We start from the raw sequence: 27,886 nt of genomic DNA on the forward strand, positions 1-27,886 counted from the left end.
CTGGCTTAGTACCTCATCCAGGTGCTGGGCCCAAATCACGCTACTCTGCCTTTGTCAGATCACACAAGTGAAAGAGAGCTCGGTGGCCCTGGCCATGGGGAGGCAAGAAGCAAACCATGCGGCCAAGAGTGTGAGCTGGAGTTAATTGGCTTCCTCCCTGCAGTTAGGCCTCCTGTTGGCTGCAGGAGTCAGCTGTTTCAAGATTAAATGTCTTAGGCAGGCTCTTTCATCCCCACTTGTGTGGGCAGAGGACTGATGTGTGCCTAGTAAAGAGCGTTACACATGCAGCTTTCATTTCAAGAAGTGTACGTTGCAGAAAAGAGTCCCATCTTTTGGACCCTGAGCTATGGGGAAAGCCAAGGGCAACACAAAGTAAAAAAAAAAAAAAGCAATTTAACAAGGTAGCTCCCACCACCCCCCAGTCCCACCCCGCTGTGTTATTTTTTAAAAAGCATTTAGTGTAATTAAGCCATTGCCTCATAAAGTTGTTTCACCAGGAACTTCAGTTTCCCCAGGAAGAGATGAAAATAAACTGAATGTTTCATGTCACTGTTCCCACGATTCTTAAAAAATCATGTTTGTCTTTAACAGCATGATATGAAACATCTCCCATCGATAAAGTATTGTTTTACTTCGGGATAACAAGGCAACAGAATCTAGAATGACAATTTTAATGCACATTTTAAACATGAATCTTCTGTATAGATAGATTACCAGGCATGTTTGACTCCAACCGTACTTTCCCACATAATTATTTCGTTTAAATCTCCTAATTATTCCATTCTGTTGAATACCATCTGTCCTGCTAAGGGACAATTGTGTCTAAACAAATCAACAGGTTTTGCGTCATTGTCTAAATATGAGGGAGAAACAGCCCCCAAACTATACTCTGGCAGTTGGGTGGAAATTAACAGAGGTCTAAATCCCACATTGGGAATGCCTCATCTCTAGCTCCCCTGGAAGCTAACTTTCATAACTTGTGGAGCCCAAAGCAAAGCCAAATGAATTTTGGAAAGGTCAGTGGGAAAGGGATTGGGGTGGGACTTTCCCAGAGAATGTTTGAGCCTTTGCTGCATGAGCTATCTGGTCACCCTGGGCGGTTTGTACTTCTCAGGGAGGGTGGAGGAGAGGACAAAAGCCATACTCTCTTGGTGCCTAGGTTCTGGGGACAGGGGTGGGGGCGGGTGGACACCTGGGATTTGCCCAGTTGGCTTGGGAGCGGCCATCTCTTCCTGGGAATCCGACGAGCAGTGTAGTTATGTCAGGAACCGTGGATGAGTGCATTTGTGGGAAGAAAATTGCCGAGGATTGCCTGCCTTGCATCTTGTTATCAGGAGAACCACTGATGGGTTCCAAATAATCACATACCGTGTGCTGGGAAAGCGCTTCTCCCTGAAGCCAGCTTCAGGCACCCCAGAGCTCCAGTGCTTCTGCTAAGGGCCTGCAGATGTTGCCGTTAGCACTCTACTTTCCAACAATAATTGACCTTTCCCTTTTCTTACTTTCTTTTCTTCTCACCCTCTCTGTCTTGCTCTCACTACTTGCCTCCCGCAACTTCATATGTTTTTTTTATATGTTTATTTCTTCCCTCAAAGATGTGGCCAAGAAGCCCCGATGGCTCTCATGGTTAGAAAGGAAGTCAAGTCCACTGGTCTGAGGCTAGCCAGCAGTTCTGAGAAACCAGTAAGTCCCCGGAGATTCTTTTCCTCCTTCTATGATTGTATCAGTCTCCCTCTCCCCTACTTGTTTATGTTATCGTATTGTCTTTTTATACATGCTCACTTCCAAATCAGTTCATTCAAAGACTGTAGCTGAAGGCATTCAGCTAAGGAACTGATGTGATGTGAAGCCCAATCAAAAGGGACCAGATGAATGAGTGGAGTAGACTGTCCCCCCCCTGTCCTCCCCCCATCCTGCCTCATTTCCCAGAGACCCAACTGGTTTCTTCGGAGGCCTTGGTGCAATTAGAGATTCCATATCCCCTCCCCACCCCGGCCCCATGCAATGTCAGGGGGAAGGGTACAGGAGCTCGCCATTACAGTGTTGAGAATTGGCAGTGTTCCCAATCAGGTGGCGGGGCCCATTAGAGCACACACATTTCCCGGACTCTCCCCGGGCCCCGCCCAGAACCCCAGCAAGTTGATCACAAGGAAAATGTGTGTGTGTGAATGTCAGGAGTGAACAGGCAGGTGGTTTGCTTCAGAATTAGCCGGCAGCATCTCTTTTTCTAACCGCCATCCAGTGTCGGACATGGCAGCCACACCGGTTAACACCCCAGCTTGGCTTTGGATTATGAATGGAGGGATGGGAGATCCCCATGCAAGTAAGCAGCTGTCCCTTTGGTTAATTATTGGGATCCACAAACCCATCCCCATTGCCAGGGCTCCAGTGTCGAGATGATGAAATAGGTGATTAAGGGACTTGGAGGCCAGTCCACACTGCAGCTTTGTCTGGAGTGTTCCAACGACAAGTGTTATTAGTCCACTAATCATAACATTGCCTGCAGTGGAATTTCCTTGGGAAGGAATGGGGCAGAGCCTCCATGCCAGAGGGCCGCGCTGCATGAAAATACTAACACATCACAATTGGCTGTTCTGTGGGAAGGCGATTCCAACATCCGATTCAGGAAATAGGTCACCAGGCTTCTAGATGCACTGTTATTTTGATTTACTTCCTTAGAGTCTCGCAGTTTTTCTACACTTCTCTCTGGGTAGGAACCAAACTCCTCCGAGTTACTGGCTTCTGGACTGCCACGCGGGGCGGGATACAAGCAGGTTCTGAAAACAGAGCCATGGGTTTTCTGTGGCCAGGCCTGCGGGGCCACCTGCTTCTAGGGCTCTGACCGGATGCCCTCCAGGTTGATCATCCTCACCTTGACCCCTTTCCGTGGGTCTCCCGGAGGTCTGAGGCCGTGGCTTTTAGGAGCCTGCAGCTGTGCCTGCCAGACAACACATGTTTAGAGAGAGGGTGAAGAGGTACAGATGAGCTGGAGGGCGCCAGAGCCTTCTCAGTAATGAGCATAGCAAAGCTTCCATTTCCGAGGATCTTGGGAGGACGAGATGTACTCATTTGGAGTGTCGCACTGCCAGGGCTGTTAGTACCAGCTGTCGGATTCTGGGACCACCCTCTTGGCGGGGTTAGGGGCCCAGTCGACTCTTTCTTTTATTCTATACCTCTGGTCACTTGGACCTTAAGAAGCAGGAGTCATGGGGGCTCTGGGGCTCTGTCACCAAGCAGCTGCCTCCTCTTTCCTGGATCAGTCTCGAGTTCCCCCTGGTTTCTCCTAAACCCAAGCAGTTGTCCGCTGCCTTGGAGTGTCAGCAAAGGGTATTTGTGGGTCCACTGGTATTTGTAGATTTCACATCAGGCAGAAGCTTATATTTCTTTCTTTTTTTTTTTTTTTTTTTTAAGGTAGACAGATGGTCTGGCGCTGGGGGTTCTGAATTTACCCCCTGCTCCCTTTTTGTCTTTAACCATTCAACTGCTGGGTATTTCTGGATTTGCAACATCTTTCTTGGTACCCAGAGATGTACTGTATTTTATTGGGGCATACGTTCTGGGCTCTGGCTCACCTGCACAGAGAAGCCATCCCAACGCAGTCTTTGGTGAAGTGGTGCTTTGGGTGTTGAGATACCGTGGGAGGGTTTAAAGAGGTCTCTTGGAGACTACCAGAGGGCTTGCTCCTGGGGGGGGTGGCGGCCTCCCTCCTCCCCCTCCCTTCCCCCGCACCCCCTGCAACTTTCCCCCCCGACCTCGATTAGTCATGACCAACCTAGACAAATAGTAAAAGGGAATCTTTGTGATAAACTCCCCTAGTATTCTTCTATTTCTTTGGGGCCCTGGACTTGGCAAAGAGTTTCCCTGCCTTTTAAAATTATAAGTAGCCCATTAAACACACTCTCTACCCTTTGGCTTTGTTTGCTTGTTTGTTTTAGAAATCCTCAGAGCAGGGGTTGCCACTCTGAAGTGACTGGAGTTGAATTTACTGTCACCCCAGAACGAGCACATGGTTACTGCACGTAATGCAGAGACAAGGAGAAGACAGGACTCCGGAATCGTGAGAACCAGCGTGGTGCAGTGACACTGCAAAGAGTAGTGCCGAGTGGTTACTTTAATTCCCAGCTGGGCTGCTTCCTAGCTGTGGGGCCAGGCAAGTTCCTGAGCCCCTTGCTTCCTACACTCCAGAGGAAAACAAGAGTTCTTAGCACAAAAGGGTTGGGAAGGATAAATGAGAAAACATAGGTGACGTGCTTTGTTAGGTCAGTGCCGAAAATTCTCGAAGTGGCGGCTCAATATTGACTTTTGTCATTATGAAAATCACCTCCCTGGCTCTGTAATCCTGCTTCCTGTTGAAGAGTAACTGAAGGAGCCACAGGAGCCACCCCCCCCCCCCATCTGAGTCTGGCTATTTTCGAGGCTTCCTTTGGAATGGGCCGGCCCCAGCAGTCCAGGGGGTGGGAGGCAGGGAGGGAGGCAGGCATTATGCTCTGGGTTGCAGCTGTGGCAGGCAGTACAGTATCCCCCACATGCCAGATGAATCAAGCTGAGGGCCAGATCTGGGCTGTGGGCCAGAGGCTCCCCACCCTGATTTATAGTGTGGACAGAGATGTGGGTGTTTTGTGAATATATTTTGATGATGATAAAAAAGGGGGGGGAGAAAAAAAAAACCACCCTCCCTAAAAAATGTGCTGAGGGAGGGAGGTTCAGGCCTATCTGCAAGATTAGAGCAGCCTGACTGTGAGCAGGAGTCACTTGTAGGAAGGAGGCCCTGTGGAAGACTGGCCTGTGAGAGGCAATGCCCCTTGAAACACAGTGAATTGTGAATGAGGCCCCTGTATGCCAGCCATTGGGGGTTAGACCGGGCCTGCTGGCCCTCCGCAGGTGTGGAGTGGGGGACTAAGCCTGCATTTTAACTCCCCACATGCACGCCCCACAGGCCGGGACAGAGACCACCGACTTGCTGGGCTCTGGGGAGACCCCCGGCTCCCATGCTTCCATGGTGCTAACACTTCTCCAGAAATTGGCGAGGCTTTGCTTTGGGGGTCAGGCCTACATCATTGCCAGTGGGCTGGGGACAACAGGCAAAGTGTGGGAGGGCTGCCTTGGATGGAGTTTGGAAAAAAAAAAAAAAAACCCACATCCAGGATTTATTCTCAACCTTCAACCCAACACATTTGAGAGGGCTCCCAACTCTGAGGCCGAGAGAGCAGAGTGGAAGCAGGGAGGCCGAGTAGGGGCTGGGAGTGCGGGTTCCTTCCGGAATGTTTCCCCTCCCAGACAAGGCAGAGCCAGGCACAGCCCTCCTTGCTTCACTCAGGAAATGTCAGGCGCAGCTGTCTCAGCTTGCTGTATTTCATCTGAGAAAGAACCTCAACCAGGTTCCCTAGGACCCGTACAGATCTTTGAAGACAAGCGGTGTATTTCCCAGAGGTGAGGCGGCTAAGCAGACACCATGCTGGAGCGCACAGCACGTAGCCTCACATGGATCTGCAAACATTTTTTCCTGAGGGAAGGGCAGGGAACACTCTCATGCCAATAACCTGTAGTATCTGACAAGTATAATCTGTTGGTTTTTTTTTTTTTTTTTCACTTCTTCACCTCTCAGCACTCCCAGCCTGGGGCCCTCCATTCAAGCCAGGCCTCATCTGGGTCCCTAGTACCCCTGCCACCCTGCCATGCTCATTTGTGCCTTTACGCTTTCACTCTGTCTAGAATCTTCTCGTCCTTTGGTGATCTACAACCTCCTTACCCAGTTTTCTGAGGAAACAGCCCCAGGTACCCCTGGCCTCCCCCGCCATTGTTGCCGGGCCCAGTTCTTTAGGGGCACGTACTACCTGTGTGTACATCTTCATGAACTCCAAATTAGCCCATCAGTACAGAGGACAAAGAAGTTGGAAAGGAGAGGGTGAGCCTCTCTCTGTTTGGCTGCCTCTTCAGATCCAGCTCCAGTGGGTTTTGGGGAGCTTTTCCTTGGGGTTTGGTTTTTTTTTTTGCACACACTCCCCTCTTTTATGTGTTCACTCCACCAAAACACAAACCCACCACACCTGCAAGGCCAACCTGGGGTTACTTTCAGAGCCTACAGTGATTTTCCCCATCAGATGAAGCTTCTCTGGCCCTGAGCCCCACAATTTCTTTGCTCTACCTCTAGGATGAAAAGTCAGGCTCCATGAGAGGGGCTCCAGTCTGTATCAGGTGGTGCTGGCTCCTTCGCCAGGATGGTGGGAAGCCCTCTGAAAATGAAATAAAATGGCTTCTCAGGCTCTTCTTTTAAATTTCCCATTTCCTTCCTCAAAGCTCAACAAAGGACTTGTGTGTGAAGTGTGAGTGTGTGTGAGTGTGTGTTTGACCATGATGGGAGAAGGCACACAGGATCCTTGCTGTGCATTCCCTTTCCTTGGGAGGAAACTGAAGTGGGTGTCCCGCCGGCTTGCTGGGGATGTCTTTTACTAATAGTTTCATTTGCTGTAACCACAGAGTTGCATCTCTGGCTTCTGACTACGTCCTACTCCTGATTTGATGCCCGCCAAAAAAGCATGTCCCATAGATGTTTGGGAGACTGCTATTCCTAGCAGATAAGGGAGCGGGAGGCCATTCCCTTCTCGGGGTTCTGGTGTTTCATTGTAACGAAGGTCAGGGTTTCGTCTCCCCCACAGTACTGCTTTTTGATGATCCGGCTACGGCCAACTTCTGTCCCTGCTTTGGATGGTCCTGTCTCAGCATTTGGGAGCATCTGCCGGGGACTGGGCTTCATAAAGATCGAGTTTGCTTTGAGATCCTGTTAAAAATGGAGGAAGCATTGTGGGTACATGCTCATCGCAACCCTGGGAACAAACTCTTGGCTAGGAGTATAGTGGAGCCCATTTACAGACCAAATGTGCTAATTATAAATGGTTCTTATCTTGTCATTAAACAGATCTGGCAGGCCTGGGACTTGGCAGCTCTTGGTTAGCTATTAGTTCCACATGCTACTGTACCGGCTGGGCAGTCATAAAACTGTATCTTTTTGAAAAATGGTCCATAATGTAGACCAGCCTCCTCGGCACCCATTAGCCCAAATTGGTATGACTTGATGGTCCAATCTTGGGCTGCTCAGATGCTGGATTTCATTTCTTCCTGGAGCTTTAAGCAGACTGGAGGGAGGGTCACCAGGGCTATGTGCAGTGAGGTCGGAGCAGAGGCTCTGGCCCCCAGCCCCCCACCTCCCTTGGCACCACTTGCCTTCCCACTGTGAGACAGGCCCTCTATGTCACATACTCATCCTGTGTCCCACGCTGTCAAGTCCTGCTAAGGATTGAACTGCGAGTTGGGGTTTAGTTGATAAGAGCCTGGGGCATAGCAGGTATGCATGCCTGTTAACAAGACTCTAGGAGGCAAAAAGCCTCTGTGGGTGGAGGCCACAGTGCTAGGATGAGAGCTGATAGGGTAGATATTTTTGGATTAAGTTTCCTCAGAAGACCACGCAGACCTTTCTGGCATCAGGAGGGAGTGATTGGGAAAACAGGGTGCGGGGGTGGGGGGACAAGTCCCAATACCCCAGAAGTCCCAACAAAGAGACCACACTGAGTCTCCAGGCAGATGGTGGCAATCTCTCTGCTCCTCCCTGGCAGTGTGGTAGAGAGCATTTATGAAGTACCAGGTGGCATGTGTGTCCTTGCAAGTTTAGGGGCCGGCCCCTAGGCTAGCTTATAAGGTAGATGAGAAGGCTGAAGGCTTTACCCAGCATTTCTAAAGCTTAATTTGGCTTTCATTTGATTTAAATGTCTCAAAAATAGAGAAAGGGACTGATCATCTGCTTAAAAAAACACAAGTTTGGGAATCAAATCCAACCATTGCTCATTTATTCACTTTTAAAAGCACGTATTGAGCACTCAGTATGTGCCAGGCACAGGGCTTAATATATGGAAGGCAAGTATGATTATATCCCCATTTTACAGTCCAGGAAACTGAGGCTCAGGTACATTAATCCAGGTCCCACAGCTCTGAAGTGTGATCCCAGAATTAAAACATGGTGTAGCAAAGAGCACGGGTTCTGAGGTCAGGCTGCAGGTAACATTCTTTGTCTTATAGATGGATGTATGAAATTAAGGGATGTTTATTTTTGTAAGTGTTCTCTGGAGGGGACCCCCACCCACCTAGGACAACAGCTGTAGCTCAGCGGGGAGGTTTAATGTAAGGCTAGGCCATCAGCACACAGAAGGCAAGTGAGGGCCGGGAGAGAAAGCACCAGCCAGAATGACTTGTTCAAGGTCATACAGCCATCAAGGGCAGAGCCAAGCCCGGGCAAGAGCACTTCCCCCCACTACTCCCTGCAGCTGGCTGGAAAAGCAGAGCTCTCAGCTTCAACCTCCACAGCAGGAGGTCCTTCCCCCAAACTGTTCCTCAGTCCCCTTCCTCTTGCTTTCAGACAGGAGTTGTTTCCCAGGTAGCAGTAACCATATGACCATCAGAGGAATTCGTGCGGAGTAGTATCTCAGAGCTAACTGAGGGCATTTCGGGACAAACAGACAACCCTGGGTTTCATCACCATTTCCCCTGAAGAGCCTTGCTCCAAAGGCTCCCGCATGAAGCTTTCCTTCTCAGAAACTCAGTGCTGTCTGGGAGGATGTTTGCAGAGCAGTGACTGTCCTCTGACCAGGGCTGGTCCTCTCCAAAACAGTAACATTTGTTTTTTGTTGGTCTCTACCTTGTTCCTTTTTCTCCCATGGAGCCTCAGGCCCTCCTGCTGTCGTGTTTTTCCCTCCCCTGACATGATGGCATCTTATGTTAGCTGTCTGCATGTGCACAATAAAAGCATCTCTCCAGGAAGACTATCACAGCAGCTTATGTGCCCTTTCCTAGGTCTTTGTTTCAGGGGACAGGAACTTAAGCCAAAGGAATATATCTCTATCAGTGGAATTTCAGGCATCGGTCAGCAAGTGGGAGGGTTAATAAAGGGAAGAAAAGAGAAGGCACCTTTCTGGCACTTCTGAAATCATACTACTGGCTCTGGATGTCAACTCATTTGGAAACTAGTATCTATAGCTGGAAAATCCTCAGAACTCATGTGGTCAAGTGGAGAGGGCATAGGCTCTGGAGTCAGACTGTCTGAGGTCACATTCTGGCTCTGGCACTCACGAGCTGTGGGACCGTGCTTAAATTATTTAGACGCTTGGTGCCAGTTTTCTCATTCTGTAAAACAAGGTAGTCCTAGGACCTAATTCACAGGGTTCTTACATGAATGCAACTAGAAAACTTGAATGCATATGAACACTCAGCATGGTGTCCGGCACAATGAGAAGCACTTAGGGAACGATACTTAGTCTTGCCATTCCATTGCGAAAGCTGCCTTGTCCTCAGGTCCCTGAACTACGTAGATCACTCTGGGTGAACTCAGTTCAACTGGGATTATGGAGTATCTGCTGAGTGCCTAGCCCTCTGATGGGGGCCCTGTGAGTAATACAATAGAAATCTATGAAAGAGGAGCTATTTTCAAGGACCTTCTCTGATGGGATGTTTTGAGTTTCTTCCAAAGAGCCCCGTCTGGCAGCTAGGTGGAGAGGCCCAGGGTCTTACACAGCATAGCAAGGGCTTTAAACTCATGGGCTCTGCTAGCAGGCAGGCAAGTGTTCGATTCTTACCTCCGCCTCTGGACTGTGGTGTGACTTGGCAAGGGTCACTACCTCCCCATGCCTCTGTTTGGGCATGCCTTGGCTCTTTATCTGTAAAATGAGCATCATCATTACCTTCTTTTACATGATGTACCCGTCAACATAGATCCATACCTATTGCTTTGTGCAGTTATCTTTTCAATCAGATGTAAAAAAGGTGTTACAAAAATGCATTAATATCTTTAAAATTTACCTATAAATATTAATATTATGTGCACTGGTGCTCTTTATTTCTTTGTGTGGATTTGAGTTACTATCTAGCATCCTTTCATTTCAGCCTGAAGAACTCCCTTTGCCATTTTCCCCGCTTTTTTTTTTTTTAAGATTTTATTTATTTATTTAGAGAGCAGATGGCGGGGTGGGGCAGAGGGAGAAAGAGAATCTCAAGCAGGTGCCACGCTGAGTGCGGAGCCCATTGCTAGACTCGATCCCACGACCCTGAGATCATGACCTGAGCTGAAACCAAGAGTCGGATGCTTAACCAACTGAGCCACCCAGGTGCCCTCCCCTCTTTTTTAAATTGAGGTATAATTGACATATAATATTGTATTAGTTAGAGGTGTATGACATGATGATTCGATATTTGCATATATTGCAAAATGATCACCACAGTAAGTCTAGTAACATCTGTTACCATACATACTTATAAAAAAAGTTTTTTTCTTGTGACGAAGAATTTTGAGATCCGCTCTCTTGGCAACTTTCAAATATGCAATACAGTATTATGGACTATAGTCACCATGCTGTACATTCCACCCCCGTGACTTACTTATTTTATAACTGGAGGTTTGTATCTTTTGACCCCTTCACCCACTTTGCCCACCCCTAGCATCCCCACCTCTGGCAACCACTAGTCTGTTCTCTGTATCTATGAGCTTGGGTTAGTGTTTTTGGTTCTACATATAAGTGAGATCATATATTTGTCTTTCTCTGACTTAGTTCACTTGGCATAATGCCCTCAAGGTCCATTCATGTTGTTGCAGATGGCAAGATTTCATTTTTTATTTTTTATTTTTTTGTGGCTGAATAATGTTCTCCTTCATTTTTAAGGATCATTTTGCTGGGTATAGAATTCTCAGTTGATAGCTTTTGCCTTTCAACACGTTGATTATATCATCCCACTGCCTTCATGCCTCCCTAGTTTCTGATAAGAAATCAACTGCTAATCTTATTGAGGATCCTTTGTATGTGATGAGTGACTTGTCTCTTGCTGTTTTCAAGATTATCTCCTTGCCTTTGGCTTTTGACAGTTTGCTTATGATGTAACTAGGTGCAGACCTTTTTGAGTTTATCCTGCTTGGAGTTAGTTGAACTTTTTGGATGTGTAGATTAATATTTTTCATCAGATTTGGAGAGGTTTTTGCTATTATTTCTTCAAATATTCTTCCTGCTTCTTTCTTTCTCTCCTCTCCTTCTGAGACTTCCCTTATGTTTATGTTGTACATTGAGGGTGTCCCACAGGTCTCTCAGGCTCTGGTCAGTTTTCTTTATTCCTTTTTCTTTTGTGTTTCTCACATTGGATATCAACATCTTCAAATTTGCTGATTTTTTTCTTCTGCCTGTTCAAATCTGTGGTAAATTTTTCTCTAGTAAAATTTTCACATCAGTTATTGTACTTTTCAACTCCTGAATTTCTATTTGGTTCTTTTAAAAAATAATTTCTACCTCTTTATTGATATTCTTTCTATTGAGACCTCATTCTCACACATTCCTTTAGTTCTTTAGACATGGTATCCTTTAGCTCTTTGGACATATTTAAAATAGCTGACTTGAATCTTTGTCTAAAAAACCCAACATTTTGGCTTCCTCAGGGACAGTTTCTAGTGGTTGTTTTGTTTTTTCCTGGGTATGGTCTACTTTGCAGGTCTCATAATTTTTTCTTAAAAAACTGGTCATTCTGAATATTATAACGTAACTCTGGAAATCAGAATCTTTCTCCTTCCCAGTGTTTGTCGTTGCTGCTGCTTGTTGTAGTTGTTTGTTTGTTAAGTGACTCTATTTGAACTTCCACAAGAGCTGGTTGGCCCTATCTCATAGTTACACTTTACAAAGTATAACTCCCCCTACTGTTTGCTTTGGCTGACCCACAACTCTTTTGATGAAACTTGAGGCCAGTCATTGGGAGGAGCAAATTATAAATATTAAACTTGTCTTACGCTTCTTAGATGTCTGCTGATCTTATGCTTCTTAGATCTCCTCATTTCAAGGAACTCGTAAATCACAGGGCCAACCAGCATTCATTATCTGCCTTCATGTCAGAAAGAGAAAAAAAAATCATGAGAAATGATCCCATTCCATTCTCCTAAGAGGGTGAAAACAACTTCCCTAAAGAGAATCAGCCACAATCTGGAAAGAGAATTGAAATCCATGTCACCCAGGATATATGCCCCCAGCCCTCTCCTTCCATTCCTGATCTTCCCTACTTTTTAAAAAAATTTTATTTATTTATTTGACAGAGAGAGATAGCGAGAGCAGGAACACAAGCAGGGGGAGTGGGAGAGGGGGAAGCAGGTTTCCTGTGGAGCAGGGAGCCCGATGTGGGGCTCGATCCCAGGACCCTGGGATCATGACCTGAGCCGAAGGCAGACACTTAATGACTGAGCCACCCAGGCACCTCACTGATCTTCCCTACTTTTGAGGGAAGGGGCACACACCCCTGCAAACTGGGGTTGGCTAAGTTCTACAGTGTTGCCAGAGACACGTTCTCACCCCACAGCAAAAGGGGGCAGTTTTCATGGCAATCTGGAGGCAATCAGAGACTGGGGCAGAGGGACTGGAAACGTAGCCTGAGGAGCATGGGCAGAGTATGTCCAGCACTGGACACGGAGTTGGGGAGGAAGGGAAAGGGTGAAAGGGAGACAGGCAATGGGAAAAAGAATGGTTGATCAGTTCTGTGTGCCTGGGACAGTCTTACAGCAAGAGGCAGTTTGCTTTTTCTGATTCTATATTTTCACCAGTTTGTATTTTTTATTTATTAATTTTTTTTAAACTTTTTTTAAGATTTTATTTTTAAGAAATCTCTACACCTGATGTGGGGCTTGAACTTACAACCCGGAAATCAAGAGTTGCATGTTGTACCAACTGGGTCAGCCAGGCGCCCCTCACCAAACAGTTTTTAATATTGTTATTTGGGTTCTGGTGACACTCCCCAACTATCAACCTCGTACATTCATTTAACAAGCATTTACCATGTATCAGGTACTGGGGATACCAATATAAATAAAATAGGTCCCTTGGGGTCATAGGGGAAACCACTGTATAGAAAATTACAGGATAGTGAGAGCAGGAAGGAAGGCCAGAGAACTGGGGACCCCAGAGAGGACCCTCCCTCCAGCGTGGAGAGAGGGTAGGAAGTAGGATTCTGTTAGGTTTCTGGAAGGAGGTAATGTTTCAGCTGAATCTCTAACCTTAAAGCACAAGAAGTTAGTTAAGTGTTGATGGGAGGAGCATGTGAGAGTGCAGGCATCCTAGACGGAAGGAATAGCAAATGCAGACAGAAGCCAGAGAGAGCTTCTGGTACATTCTGAAATGGAAAATTGCTTTGGAGGATGGATATGGGGTGAATGGAGGGTACCAGAAGGAGATGAGATTAGAAAGCTAACTAAGGCCAGATCATGAAATGCCCTGTGTGTTTTAAGGAGGCATTTGTGTTTTATCTTAAGGTTATGGAGGAGTCAATGAAGGATTTTGCAAGAGGATGACCTGGGTAGTGTAATAAGGTGGTTGACTGTAGAATCATATACTATTGATGTTCAAAACTGTGGCCCTTCTACCAACAGCAGCAGTCTCACCTGGGAACTCATTAGAAATAGAAATTCTTGGGCCCCATCCCAGACCTGCTTGATCAGACACTCTGAAGGTGGGACCCAGTCATCTGTGTTTGAACAAGCTCTCCCAGGGATTCTAATGTTTGCGCAAGTTGGAGAACCACTGCCTAAGACAGATCACCAAGGTTGGAATCCTAGCTCTCCCACTGTATTACCATGGGCAAGTGCAAAATTTTTCTGAGCCCATTTCCTCAGCTGTAAAATGGGGATTATGAAGCTATTGTGAGGATTAAGTACATTGATGTGTGAAAAGTGCCTAGAGTAATACGTGGTCCATCGAATGTGAGCCATTTTCATGAATGTTATGGTCACCCAAATTCTTTCTAGATGGCTGAATGTTTTTATCTGACCTGTGGGCCTTAGTTTAGTGTCATGGCTCTTCTCCTCCCTTTCCTTTCCTCCCCTCATATGTAGGAAAATAACTATTACATGTCTGTTGCAAGCAAAGGGTTGCTTAAGGGGAATTCACCTGGAGCTAACACTAGCACCCTAATGAGAATCCAGGTTTGCTGACTATAGAAGAGATGGAGTTCAGGGTGCAGCCTTGGACAAACCCCCTTCCTGGGTCTTGTCCTCAGTATGCTCGTCTGTGGAGTGAGGGGGTTGGAACAGATGACTTTGGAGGGCTTGGACATGCAGTAATTCTACTTACCTTTAGATGTCAGATTCATCAAATGTTCATTAAGTGTTATTCTAGTAACTTTTCACAAGCCTGTGAGATAGGTGGTATTATTATCCCCCAATTGAAAATGAGAACATAAAAGCTGAGAGAAGATAAGCTTGCCCCAGATTGCATAGCACCCCATGGCAGGGCTGAGATTTGAGCCAAGTCTGGCTGATTCTAGGGTGTATGTCTCTTCTGCTTGTCACATTGCCCCCCCACCACCACCACCATGGCACACTGTGGCTTCCTTCAGAGAGATAAATGGGCTTGCCCAAGGTCACACAATGAAGCAAGGGGCAGAGAAAGGACCAAAACCCAGGTTTTCTGACTCCAGGGCCTGTGTTTGGTCTACAAATCACAGTGGCCTCTAACAATGAAGGCTAACAGCATGCTAAGTGCTGGACAGATTAATGGCCCGCCTCTTGCCTACAGGCTCCAACAATCTAAAGTCAATAGACAACACACCAGCAGCGTAACGAACGACCATGTGGCACAGAGGTCAGCAATCCTCTGCAGGAGCCAATTTGAAATGCCTAGAGGGGTCCAAGAGGGTTTGAGGTGGACTTCCTGACTGAGGATGCTTTCAGGAGCTATTTGAAGGTGTTGGGACAAGTGACATGCTGCCTCTTTCCAAGCAAATAATGGGTAAAGTTGGAGATTTCTCCATTCACCCCACTCCATCTCCAGAGTGGAGTGTGTACATTGGGGGAGCAGGAAGAAAATGTTAGAACGTCTATTCCCATTGCCTCTTTATTTTATCACTTTTAAATGTCTATTTTCTGTATATGCTTTATGATGTAAAACAGACACACTAAAATTCAGGAGTGCCTGATTAGAATTTACAAATTTCTCATGCATAATTTATAAATTTCTGGTTTTGTATATATTATATAATGTCCACAATTATTTTGTTAGCATGCAGTACATTAATATAATTTGTAAATCGGCAATATATATGTACGTAAGTACATATGCATAAATTAAATATATAAATAAGTATGTTGAAATTATATCTATATGATATTTGGGGATATACTCAAACATTTTTCTTTTTTTCTCTTTTTTTATTCTATTAGCTGACATATAATACATCATTAGACTCAAACGTTTTTCTAAATAGGGGTTCAGGGAGATAGGCAACCACACCTCACCATCATCCACTAGGAAGCAATATTCTGAGGCTTACTTATGTTTTGGTAGAGCAGAAACCCTATCTTCTTTGGCATTTATTAGCCACAAATGTCTCTTGGTCCATTTGCCTACCCGGCAGGCAGAGAGTATGGTAGAAACAGAGACCTTGGCTCTGTAGGGTTGACGAGCACAAGATCTAGTAATAGGGGGTCAGTAACATCGATTTTGGTGCATCCACACAAAGGAATTTTATCTTGTGATTAAAAAAATTTTAATTTAAATCATGAATGTTAACTAAGTAAAATTTATTTTTTATTTTATTTTTTTAAGATGTTATTTGAGAGAGAGAGAGAGTGAGCGAGAGAGAGAGAGAGAGAGAGAGAGTACACAGCCAGGGGTTGGGGGGCAGAGGGAGATGGAAAAGCAGACTCCCCACTGAGCAAGGAGCCCGATGCGGGACTCGATCCCAGGACCCTGGGATCATGACCTGAGCCGAAGACAGACGTTTAACTAACTGAACGACCCAGGCACCCCAACATTTATGATTTAAAATGTAGGAGAAAAATGTCATGATGTGGGGAGATAGTCATATTGTAATTGTAAAAAAAAGTAGTTTGCAGTTATATTGGGATGATTGATATTTTTATTAAAATCCCCCCCAACCATGCATGTATGCATGGAAAAAGACTAGAAGGAAATAGCCCAAAATACTCATCATAGTGTGCAATTGCAGACATTTTTATTTTCTTCTTTGTAGCTATATTTGTTTTCCAAAATGTCTATAAGAAGTTTATTATATTTTTTTTATTTTGAGAGAGAGATTGAGAACACACGCAAGTGGGGGTGGAGGGTCGGGGAGGGGCAGAGGAAGAGGGACAGAGTGAATCTTAAGCAGGCTCCATGCTCAGCACAGAGCCCGAGGCAGGGCTTGATCTCACAACCCTGAGATCATGACCTGAGCTGAAATCAAGGGTCGGACACTTAACCAACTGAGCCACCCAGGCGCCCCTCTATAAGAAGTTTATATTGCTTTTGTAATCAGGGAGAACACGCTTTTTAAAATAAATAAATAAATAAATAGAGCACCTGCACTGAAGAGAGCTGTGAGCATCCTCTTAGTGCACAATGCAGACCTACAGAAAGAAAAATGAGGCCTACTTGTTGCTATTTCCTGTAAGAGGATGCTAAGGACCTTATCACATCAGTGTGAGGTGAGGGCACCGGGGGAGAAGTTTCTCTCCGGTCTCAGAATCAGGAAGAGCTGCAATGGTTTGCTTTTGTCTCATGGACACTGTGACTCATATAACTCAATAATCACCAACCGTTTTTGCCTCACAATCCCCTGTGATTTTCTTAAATGTTTTATTTTGAAGTAATTTTAGATTTATGTGAAAGTTGAAAAAAATAGTACAGAGAATTCCAGTATACCCTTCACCCAGTCTTCCCTGATGTTAACTGACTTAACCATGGTATAGTGATCAAAACCAGGAAATTAACATTGGTACAATAATACTGACTAAATGTATTAGTTCAGGCTGCTGTAACTAAGTACCACAGAGTGGGTGTCTTATAAACAACAGAAATTTATTTCTCACAGTACTGGAGGCTGGAAGTCTGAGAAATGGGTGCCACCATGGTTGGATGAGGGCCTTTTTCTGGGTTGCAGACTGCCATCACAGGGCAGAAAGAGGGAGAGAAAGCTTTCTGGGGTCCTCCCCCTTTTTTAAAGATTTTATTTATTTGACAGAGAGAGCACAAGCAGGGGGAGCAGCAGAGGGAGAGGGAGAAGCAGACTCCCCACTGAGCAGGGAGCCCGATGCGGGACTCTATCCCAGGACCCTGGGATCATGACCCGAGCCGAAGGCAGATGCCCAACCGACTGAGCCACCCAGGCGCCCCTGGGGTCCCCTTTATAATGGCACTCATTCCATCCATGAGGGCTCCACCCTCATGACCTAATTATCTCCCAAAGTCCCTACCTCCCAATGCCATTACATTAGGGGTTAGGTTTCAACATATGAATTTGGGGGGGGGACACATTTAGTCTGTTACACTAAACAACAGAGTTTATTCACAGTTCCCGAGTCCTTCAACTGATTTTTTTTTTTCTCTTCTAGGATCCAATCCAGGATCCCACATCACACTGAGTTGTCCTGTCCCCTTAGTCCTTTCAATCTGTAACAGTCTTCCTCTCTCTTTCATGACCTTGATGCTTTTTTAAAGATACTGACCAGCTACTTTGTAGAATGCTCCTCAATGGAGGGTTGTCTGTTATTTTTTCATGATTAGATTGACGTTATCCATTTTTGACAAGAATGCCACATAAATGATACTGTGCCATTCTCAGTGTTCTGACCTTTTGATAACTAAATGTCCCCTTGCACATTTTTATCACACAGTTTTACAGGCTTAAGTGTAAACAGTTGCAAAGATGTTATTTCCAATCTATTGTAAATATCAGCATTTAAAATAAAACTGTTTCTTTGTTCTTTTAAATGTATTAATGGAATCTAAACACCAAAGTGATTTTACCCACCATCATTTTACTTGAAAACATAGAAACGAGATCTTTTCAAGCATTTAACACTGTACTCCCTCAATCTGTATTTCGAGTTCACTTGCCCCAGAGAATTTTATCTTAAGGTAGTACATGTTTATACACAAAAGTCTAATGCTCCCCCTCTCAGACTTTTGGTAACAAAAATATGCTTATAAATTGAAATTAACTTTTACTTCCTGTGTCCACAAAACACTAATTATTTAAAAATATTACAGTTGCTGTACACAAATGATAAGAACAGAATAAATATGTTAAAAGTTTTTGAAAATAGGGGAGCCTGCGTGGCTCAGTCAGTTAAGCATCCTACTCCTAGATTCGGCTTAGGTCATGATCTCAGGGTCCTGGGATCAAACCCTGCTTGGGCTCTGCACTCAGCGCAGAGTCTACTTGGATGTTCTCTCCCTCTGCCCCTTCCCCTGCTCACGCTCTCCCTCTCTCTCTCTCTCAAATAAATAAATCTTAAAAAATAAAAATAATTATTAGCTACAAAAAGTAAGTTTATATTTAACTGCATCTTTAATGAAATGGATGAGATTTTTTTAAGGTGTCTGTGGATAAATATTACTTATTGCTAGAAACACACTATTCTTCAGCATCAATTCCATTTCTAATTTTCTTTCTTTATATACATAAAGACTGAGAAATCTTATTCATAGAAATAGGAAAATGAGAGTTGACATAATTCCATGAGTTCCTTCTGAGTTACATACCAAAAATCAGAGTGATCGCCCCCAAAAAACTTTTTCCCATTTTTTTATTGCAATGTAATTCACATGCCATAAAATGTACTCTTTTAAAGTATAAAATTCAGTGGTTTTAGTATATTCAAAAAGTGGCACAATCATTACCACTATCCAGTTCCAGAATATTCTCATCATACCAGAAAGACATTTCTTACACATTAGCCATCACTTCCCATTCCTTCTCCCCCCCTTCTCCCCCCCAACCCTTGGCAACCACTAACCTTTCTGTCTGTATGGATTTTGCTCTTCTGGGCATTTCATGTAAATGGAATCATATAATATGTAGCCTTTTTTTGGTCTGGCTTCTTTCACTTTGCTTAATGTTTTTAAGGTTTATTCTTTTTATGGCTGAATAAGATTCCATGGTATAGATGTACTGCATTTTCTTTATCCATTTATCAGTTGATGGACATTTCAGTTTTTTCCACCTTTTGACTATCGTGAATGGTGTTCTTTTTTTTTTTTTTTAAGATTTTATTTATTTATTTGACAGAGAGAGACACAGGGAGAGAGGGAACACAAGCAGGGGGAGTGGGAGAGGGAGAAGCAGGCTTCCCGCCGAGCAGGGAGCCTGATGCAGGGCTCGATCCCAGGACCCTGGGACCATGACCTGAGCCAAAGGCAGACGCTTAATGACTGAGCCACCCAGGCGCCCCGTGAATAGTGTTCTTATGAACATTTGTATACAAGTTTTTGGGTAGACATGTTTCATTTCTCTTGGGTGTCTATACCTAGGAGTGGAATTGTTAGGTCACATGATAACTATGTTTAACGTTTGAGGAAGTGCCGACTGTTTTCCAAAGTGGCAGCATCATTTTACATTTCTACCAGTAGTGTGCAAGCATTCTAAGTTCTCCACATCTTTGCTAACACTTGTTATTATCTGTCTTTTTTTTTTTAATTTTTTTTTTCGATTTTATTTATTTGAGAGAGAGAGACAGAGATAGTGAGAGAGCACAAGTGGGGAGGAGAGGAAGAAGCAGGCTCCCCACAGAGCAGGGAGCCCGATGCGGGACTCGATCCCAGGACCCCAGGATCATGACCTGAGCCGAAGGCAGACGCTTAACCGACTGAGCCACCCAGGCGCCCTCTGTCTTTTTTATTATAGCCATTCTAGTGGATGTGAAACAGTATCTCTTTAGAGTTTTTTTTTAAGATTTTATTTATTTGTTTCAGAGAGAAAGAGAGCAAGCGAGCGTAAGCATGAGTGGGGAGAGGGGCAGAGGGAGAAGCAGATACCCTGCTGAGCAGGGAGCCAGAGGCGGGGCTCGATCCCAGGACTCTGGGATCGTGACCTGAGCCAAAGTCAGATGCTTAACTGACTGAGCCACCCAGGCACCCCTCTCTTTATAGTTCCGGTTTGCATTTTCTTGGTGGCTAATGATGCTGAACATCTTTACATGTCCTTATTGGCCTTGTCTTTTCAGATCTTTTGCCCACTTTTAATTGGGTCATTTGTCTTTTTGTTATTAAGTTTGTAAGAGTTTTTTATATATTTGAGATACAAGTAAGTCCCTTATTAGTTGTGTGACTTGCAAATATTTTCTCCCATTCTTCATGTTGTCTTTTCATGTTCTAGATGGTATAATTTGTGGTACAATGGCTTTACATTTTCACGCAGTCTGATTTATCTTTTCTTTTTTCTTTTGTCACTTGTGCTTTTGGTGTCCTATTTAAGAATCCATTACCCTAATCCGAGGTCACGAGGATTTATAGCTATGTTATCTTCTAAGAGTTTTAGTTCTTATAGTTTTAGCTCCTGGTCTCTTGCCATTTCCATATGAGTTTTAGGATCAGCATGTCAATTTCTGCATGAAAAGCCCACTGGGATTTTGTTAGGGATTGCATTGCATCTGTTTGATTCAAAATGATTGATTTGGGGAGTATTGCAATCATAACAATAATTATGTCTTCTAATCCATCAATGAAGAATGTCTTTTCATTTATTTAGGTCTTCTTTTATTTTGCCCAATAATGTTTTATAGTTTTCAGTGTGCAGGTCTTGCACCTCTTTTGTTAAATTTATTCCTAATTATTTTATTACTTTATTGTAAATGGAATTATTTTCTTAATTTGATTTTCAGGGTGTCCATGGTTTGTGTATGGTAATACAATTGATCTTTTAAAATTTTATTTTAAATTCTAGTATAGTTAACATACAGTGTTATGTTAGCCTCAGGTGTACAATACAGTACTTCAACACTTCCATGTATCACCCAGTGCTCATCACAACAAGTGTATGCCTTAATCTCCATAATCTATGTAATCCAGCCCCCTACACACCTCCCCCCTGGTAATCATCAGTTTGTTCACTATAGTTAAGAGTCTGTTTCTTGGTTTGTCTCTCTCTTTTTTTCCTTTGTGCTCTCTCTCTCTCCCTTTTTTTTTTTTTTTTTTTTTTGTAAATCTTGTATCCTGCAATCTTGCTGAGCATGATTACTAGCTCGAATAGGTTATTTTGGTAGATTCTTTAGAATTTTCTACATATAAGACTATATCATCTATGAATAGGGATATGTTTACTTCTTTCTTTCCAATATGGATGCCTTTTATTTCTTTCTCTTGCCTAATTGGCCTGGTTAGAACCTCTGGTACAATGTTGAATAGAAGTGGTGAGAATAGAAATCTCTGTATTATTCCTGATTTTAGGGAAAGAGCTTTCAGTCTTTAAAAAAAAAAAGATTTTATTTTATTTTATTTTTAAGGTTTTATTTATTTATTTGAGAGAGAGAGTGAGCGAGCGAGTGAGAGAGAACACACACGAGCAGGGGCAGAGGCAGAGGGAGAAGCAGACACCCCACTGAGCAGGGAGCCCGATGCGGGACTCGATCCCAGGACTCCAGGATCATGACCTGAGCCGAAGGCAGACACTTAACCAACTGAGCCACCCAGGCACCCCTAAAAGATTTTATTTATTTATTTGAGAGAGAGAGAGTGGGCAATAGAGAGCACAAGGCGGGAGAGAGGGTGGAGGGAGAGAGACAAGCAGACTCGGGAGCCCAACATGTGGCTTGATTCCAGGATCATGACCTGAGCTGAAGGCAGATGCTTAACTGACTGAGCTGCCCAGGCGCCCCAAAGCTTTCAGTCTTTATACCATTACATTTTATGTTAGCTGTGAGTTTTTCATAGATGCCCTTTGACAGACTGAGGAAGTTACTTTCTATTCCTAGTTTGTTGAGTGTTTTTATCATGAAAAGATACTGGATTTTATCAAATACTTGTCCTGCAACTATTGAGATGAACATGTGGTTTTTGTCCTTTGTTCTATTACTATAGCATATTATAGGGATTGATTTTCCTATGTTGAACCAACCTTGAATTCCTGGGAAAAAATCCCACTTGGTCATTGTATATAATCCTTTTTATATGTTGTTGATTTCAATTTTGGGGTATAGTTGATCCTTGAGCAACACGGGCTTGAAATGCATAGGTCCACTTATATGTAGATCTTTTTCAATAAACACAGTATAATAGTGTAAATGTATTTTCTCTCTCTTTTTTTTTTTTTAGGAAGAGAGAGGGTGGGGGAGGGGCAGAGGGAGAGGGAGAGAATGAATCCAAAGCAGGCTCCATGCCCAGTGCAGAGCCCGACGTGGGGCTCCATTCCACGACCCTGAGATCATGACCCGAGCCAAAACCAAGAGTCGGATGCTCAACTGACTGAGCCACCCAGGTACCCCTCTCTCATGATTTTCTTAATAACATTTTCTTTTCTCTAGCTTATGTTATTGTAAGAATATAGTATATAATATGTATAACATACAAAATATGTGTTAATTGACTGTTTATGTTATTGGTGAGGCTTTCAGTCAGCAGTAGTTAAGTTTTTGGGGAATGAAAAGTTACATGTGGATTTTTAACTGCATGGGGGGATTGGTGCCCCTAACCCCTGCATTCTTCAAGGGTCAACTATATTTTTGTTGAAGATTTTTTATTATTGTGGTAAAATACACATAACATAAAATTCACCATTTCAACCATTTCAGTGTGTCCAACTCAGTAGCATTTAGTACATTCACACTGTTGTGCAATCATCACTGCTATGTAATTCCAGAACATTTTCATCACCCCGGAAGGAAACCCCATACACATTAAACAGTCACTCCTTATTCTTCCCTCTTCCTAGCCCTTGGCAACCACTAATCTACTTTTTGTCTCCATGGATTCACCTATTGTGAATTTTTTTGAGGATTTTTACATCTATATTCGTAAAGAATATTTGTCCATAGTTTTGCCCAGGTGTGAGGCGAAAATGAAATTCTTTCTATTTAGAGAATGACTATTATAAATTCTTTATCAGTAAGCAGCCCATAAAGAGGGGGCCTAGCCTTTCTGCCAAACACAGTCATTCACAGGCCCCTTTGTACCCCATTCATTTAGCAAAGGAGGGAGGCGTGCAGAGAAAAGGAGGTGAGCAATCTTTCAGCTTTGTCTCCCTTCCGTCTGGTGAGAAAGGACTCTGAGAGAAGTGCTGCCCAGCATGGCTCCAGGCAAAATGTAAACATTTGTTTTCTTTGCCCTCAAATCTCCCTCTTCTGCTGCTGTGTCTAGCCCCTGGTGGCCTCAGGTAGCCAGGTCCTAGGATTAGATCTCTGAGGTCTCTGCCCGCCCCCACCCCCCAGCTGGGACCTTAGGCCCTGAGACTACTCTCATAATTGGTTCCCTATTGAGTGCCCCTTGCCCACAAGCCTTACTAACTAACCAGATGGCATCCACTTGCTTGAGTCACGTGTTCTTGTTTGCTAAGGCCTCCCTAAGTTACCCTGTCCAAATTCTCTGATCATGAGGAATGTCAAGCCCTAAAGCTGTTAAAAGAAAAAAAGGTGACTTGTGAGAGAGGCCAAGAAGGAGGTATTTCTGGAGAGCAGGGTGTTCTTTAGGTACTTTTCAAGTAATGTACAAAGGCAAGTTCGTTGTTTGGTGAAGCTCGTTCAGGGAATGGGGAGTGAAAGGTTATACTCCTACCCTCACAGTGCCCCTCGGAGCCCAAGTCCACCCTACCGCTTTGTTGAGAGTCAGAAGTCTTTGGAGAGACTTTGTGATGGGGAACATTTTTTTTTTTCCTCCATGGAGGCTTCCTGGCTCACACTTCTCCAGACCCCAAAGACACTCCCAGGCTTAAGATGATGTCATTGGAGCGTTTTCAGATAGAGAATTTAAGACTTTCTCTGACTTCATGTGCTTTGTGTTTACAGCTGAACTCAAACTTTACAAGACTTAGGTTCATTTACCTTTAGTCAAAAATTCTCTTTCTTGGCTCCATTTCTAAATACACATGGGCCTCTAAGTCTTCTTGGCCATCAGGTACCTGTTGATCAAAAGTGCCACATACTTAGGAGGGACTAATGTGGCTGACATGTCCTTTGAAGTTCAAATAGGGTTGGAAATGAGTTGCAGTATTGCTCACATGATGTCAACTCACATGTTTGAAATACAGTGTGTGATATTTGACAGACTCAAGCACATGGAAAGACAGTCATTCTTCTTATAGAACCAGAGACTCAAGAATAGGGGAGTGACTTCCCATCAGGGTCTGCTTCTTTGATGAAGAATGCTATTTCTGGGGCACCTGGGTGGCTCAGTCTGTTGAGCATCTGACTCCTGATTTCGGCCCAGGTCATGATCTCAGGGTCCTGGGATTGAACCCTGTATGGGGTTCCATGCTCAGTGGGGAGTCTGCTTGAGGGTTCTCTCCCTCTCCCTCTGCCCTCTCCTCCTGCTCATGCTCTCTCTCTCAAATAAATAAATAAATCTTTTTAAAAAGAATGCTACTTCCAACCCTAGGCAAGCAGTGGGATATTTGAATAGTTTTGGAATTTTAGTAGGCAGGCCTACTCTCCACCCTTGCCTTTACTGTGGGTGGCAGTCCCCACTGAAGCCCTAAGCTTTTTTCTTACACCTGCATGGCTGATAAAAGCAATTTGCCATATGTACACAATGTACTTCTCCCTAAAGAGTATTCCAAGATGGTTCAGGGTTGTGGCCAAACCAGAGAAGGCAAATCCCCTGTGAGTAAGCTCCCATTTCTCCTATCTTCACTCATAGCAAGCCTTAGAGCACTGCTTTCCATCGAGTTGGGTTGAGACCACAGAATTCTCAATTCAGCACCCGCAGCAACCTAGACCAGTTGCCTGGAGTTGATATACAAAATAATAATAACTAACATCTTACTGAGGACTTACGGGTCATGCACTGGCTCAGTGCATGCATTATTTTTTTTAATTCACACATTACTCTTTTTATGATATTATTTTATAGACAAGAAAACCAAGGCCAAGGGAAGTTATCTTTCTCAAGGTCAAACTGGCAGAACCTGGGCTACAGTTCTGTTCTGACTTCAGAGACTGACCCCTCCACCATTACATTATGCCAATTCATTCATTCACCCAAGAAGTGTTTAATCAGCACCAATGAGATGTTGTCACTGTTCTAGGCACTGGGGGTACAGCAGTCAGAAGATCTCTACCCAGTAGAACAGGACACTGTATGGGCCTCCTGAAGGAAGAAGGCCTCTGTGGATCAATGATCCAACAGTGGGCGATATATCTGTTTACTAGCAGGATGAGGGCTCTCCAAAATGTGAGAGCTCCAAATTACGAGCATAGGGAGTGTATGAAAAACACAAGTCACAAGGCAAAGGAAGAGTGGTGGAGTTTGAGCTTAGCTCTGGTCCCATCAGGGCTCCGTGTGCTTAGTATAGGCGATGGCTCATGCTTGAGGTGGAGAACAGGCCTATTCATCTCTGTAACTCTATAAAGGTCAACCACCCAGGGCCCCTCTAACCATAGGCCAACCTTAAGCTTCTCAAACACCCCATGTCTGCTTCTCTCTTTTGCCATTAGCAACTGGATGTGTGAAGCTCACAGCTCCCTGCAAGGAACCCTGGGGCAGATCACAGGTGGGGCTGAGCTCACCCTTCCTATGGATACATTTCTCCCTTGTGAAGGGCAAGGAGATAGATCAAAGGACACCTGGGCCCATTTGCTTGATAGGGAGACCCGGGGGAGCTGGAAAGGAAGAGGGAGGAGGGGACTGGGGCAGCCTAGAGCCGTGCCATGATTTATTGGCTTGTTTTGCTCCTGCACTTCTGTTTACCCAGCTGGGCCTGCTGCTGCCCAGGGTACCGGCATGTGCAGAACCACTCTGGCCAGCCTTTGGGGTAGCATCAGAGGGAGCTGTGGACTTGGCCAGCTCCTAGCAAAATTGAGGCAATTGAGTTTGTGTTTTCTATTTGCAAGTTCCCCGCCTCACTAGGCTTTTTCTCACCTCCATGGGGCACCCCTCCACCCCTCCCCCCCCAGTCTCAGCCACAAAGCCCCTCAGCCTTTCTTTTCCTTGGTAGAAAGTGGTGTCACTCAAGCTTCTAAGGCACACTTACACGAACAGGTAAGCATCTGCCAACAGCCTCAAGCCTAATTCTTCTAGCATTTTCAAATGCTGGGCACCTCTGTAATTAATCTATTCAAGAGCAGATTGCCTCCGGAGAGGAAGTGAAACAAATAGCTTATGGAAGAGTAGCAGCTCCAAGAACACGAACCAAGTCCCGAGTCTGGGCCAGGCTTCTTTCGGCTAATTGATGAACAAAGTTAAAACAAATCCCAGCATCTCAGTAATGCTCGCTGCCTGGCTTAAACAGCAATAGAGAAGTCTTAACAGCCCCCAGAGCAGAATGATTTCAGAACTCTTTGTGTGTGTGTACATGCATGTGTGTGTGTGTGTGTGTGTGTACGTGTGCACGCATGTGCGTGCAAGAGGGTGGTGGCCAGGATTTCAGGATCGAAAGGGCCCTTCCAGGCACATGTGGTCAATGGTCTGTCAGTGCATAGAGTCAGCTCTACTTTTCTTACAAACCAACCCAATCTGAAACCAAACAGGAGGAACTGGTGGCAAAGGGCCTCTGGGCCTTGCGTAGGCACTGGGAATGGTGCTTCTGAGTAGAGGCTTTGCAGTCAGACAAGCCTGATTGGGGGTTTCAAATCCGAGCTCTGCTGCATATTAACTGGCCTTAGGCAAGTTGCTTAGCTTTTCTGCGTCTCGGTAGAAGACTCTGTTATACGGGAGAAACACCCACCTCGCTGCATTGTTGTGAAGATTAAGCACAAGAGAGTATGCCAACCACTTAGTAACTGGTCTGCGTGCTAGTAATACCTGGGGGTTGTGGTGGTCTGAGACGAGGATTCTGGAGAGCAGAGGATAGGGCACTGGAGAGCTTCAGCACTTCGGGTGTTCATGCCTAATGTTTCCACAATTCAAAGGCAAGTTTAGAAGGTGGAAGCAATGTAAGCAAAAGGTGGTATGTCCATACAGGGGGGTATTATTCAGCCTTAAAAAGGGAGGAAATTCTGACACCTGCTACACACGATAGATGACACCTGAAGATGTTAGGCTAAATGAAATCAGCCTGTCACACACACAAAAAATACCATACGATTCCATTTACGTGGGGCACCTAGAGTAGTCACATTCATAGCGACAGAATGGTGGTTGCCAGGGGCTTGAGGTGGGGCAAAAGGAGAGTTGTTTAATATGTACAGTTTCAGTCAGGGAAGACGAATTCTGGAGAAAGATGGCGCACAACGGTGTGAATGTGCTTAATGCCCCTGAACTGGACACTTAAAAATGGTTAACATCAATTTTATGGCCTTTCTGGTGGTGACGACCTCCCCATAAGAATGTGCCCCTCACGAAGGACCTTCTCCACCCATCCCTGGAAGAGGAGAAGAGGAAGCACAAGAAGAAGCACCTGGTGCAGACACTCAACTCCTGCTTCACGGACGTGAAACGCCCGGAATCCTACGGAGTCACTGTCGTCTCTAGCCGCGCACAAACCATAGTTGTTTGCCAGCTGCCCCTCTGCCCTTTGCAGCCCACAGGAGGAAAAGCAAGGCTTACAGAGGGAGGCTCCGTCAGACAGAAGCAGCACTAAAAGCACCCAAAATGAAGGTGAATGGGAAACTATCCCAATAAACACATTTTGGATTTAAAAAAAAAATGTTGGGGCGCCTGGGTGGCTCAGTCAGTTAAGCATCCGACTCTTGATTTCAGCTCAGGCCACGATCTCGGGGTCCTGAGATCGAGCCCTGCATCGAGCCGCGCATCGGACCCCGCGCTCCGCAGAGTCTGCTTGTCCCTCTTCTTTCCCTCACTCTCAGCTCTCTCGTTTCCTTTCTCTCTCTCTCTCTCTCTCTCACCCTCCCTCTCAAATAAATACATAAATAAAATCTTTTTTAAAAAACGTCAATTTTATGTTCTGTGTGCGTTGCTGCAATGAAAAAGAAAAAGGTGGAGAATTACTAGGATTTGGGGTA

The 27,886-nt window shown here is 44.8% G+C and overlaps 1 protein-coding gene across 4 annotated transcripts in view; it reads left to right on the forward strand.

Moving 5' to 3' along the window:
* PABIR2 (PABIR family member 2) overlaps positions 1-27,886 on the forward strand; it is a 205,144-nt gene that overhangs the window by 47,378 nt on the left and 129,880 nt on the right. The window contains exons 10-11 of one of the 4 annotated variants that reach the window (XM_073879128.1): positions 22,089-22,251; positions 27,250-27,771. The exons of 2 other annotated variants lie outside the window; for them this stretch is intronic. In XM_073879128.1, the coding sequence (XP_073735229.1) occupies positions 22,089-22,203 (115 nt within the window). In that variant the 3' untranslated portion in view covers positions 22,204-22,251; positions 27,250-27,771. Of the gene's footprint in view, positions 1-22,088; positions 22,252-27,249; positions 27,772-27,886 lie in introns of those variants that run through there. One more of the 4 variants, XR_012374355.1, reaches the window with a different exon arrangement.

Source organism: Callorhinus ursinus, unplaced genomic scaffold (genome assembly GCF_003265705.2).
Source record: "Callorhinus ursinus isolate GAN/ISIS: 27379988/994484 unplaced genomic scaffold, GSC_fseal_2.0 scaffold33, whole genome shotgun sequence".
NCBI lineage: Eukaryota > Metazoa > Chordata > Mammalia > Carnivora > Otariidae > Callorhinus > Callorhinus ursinus.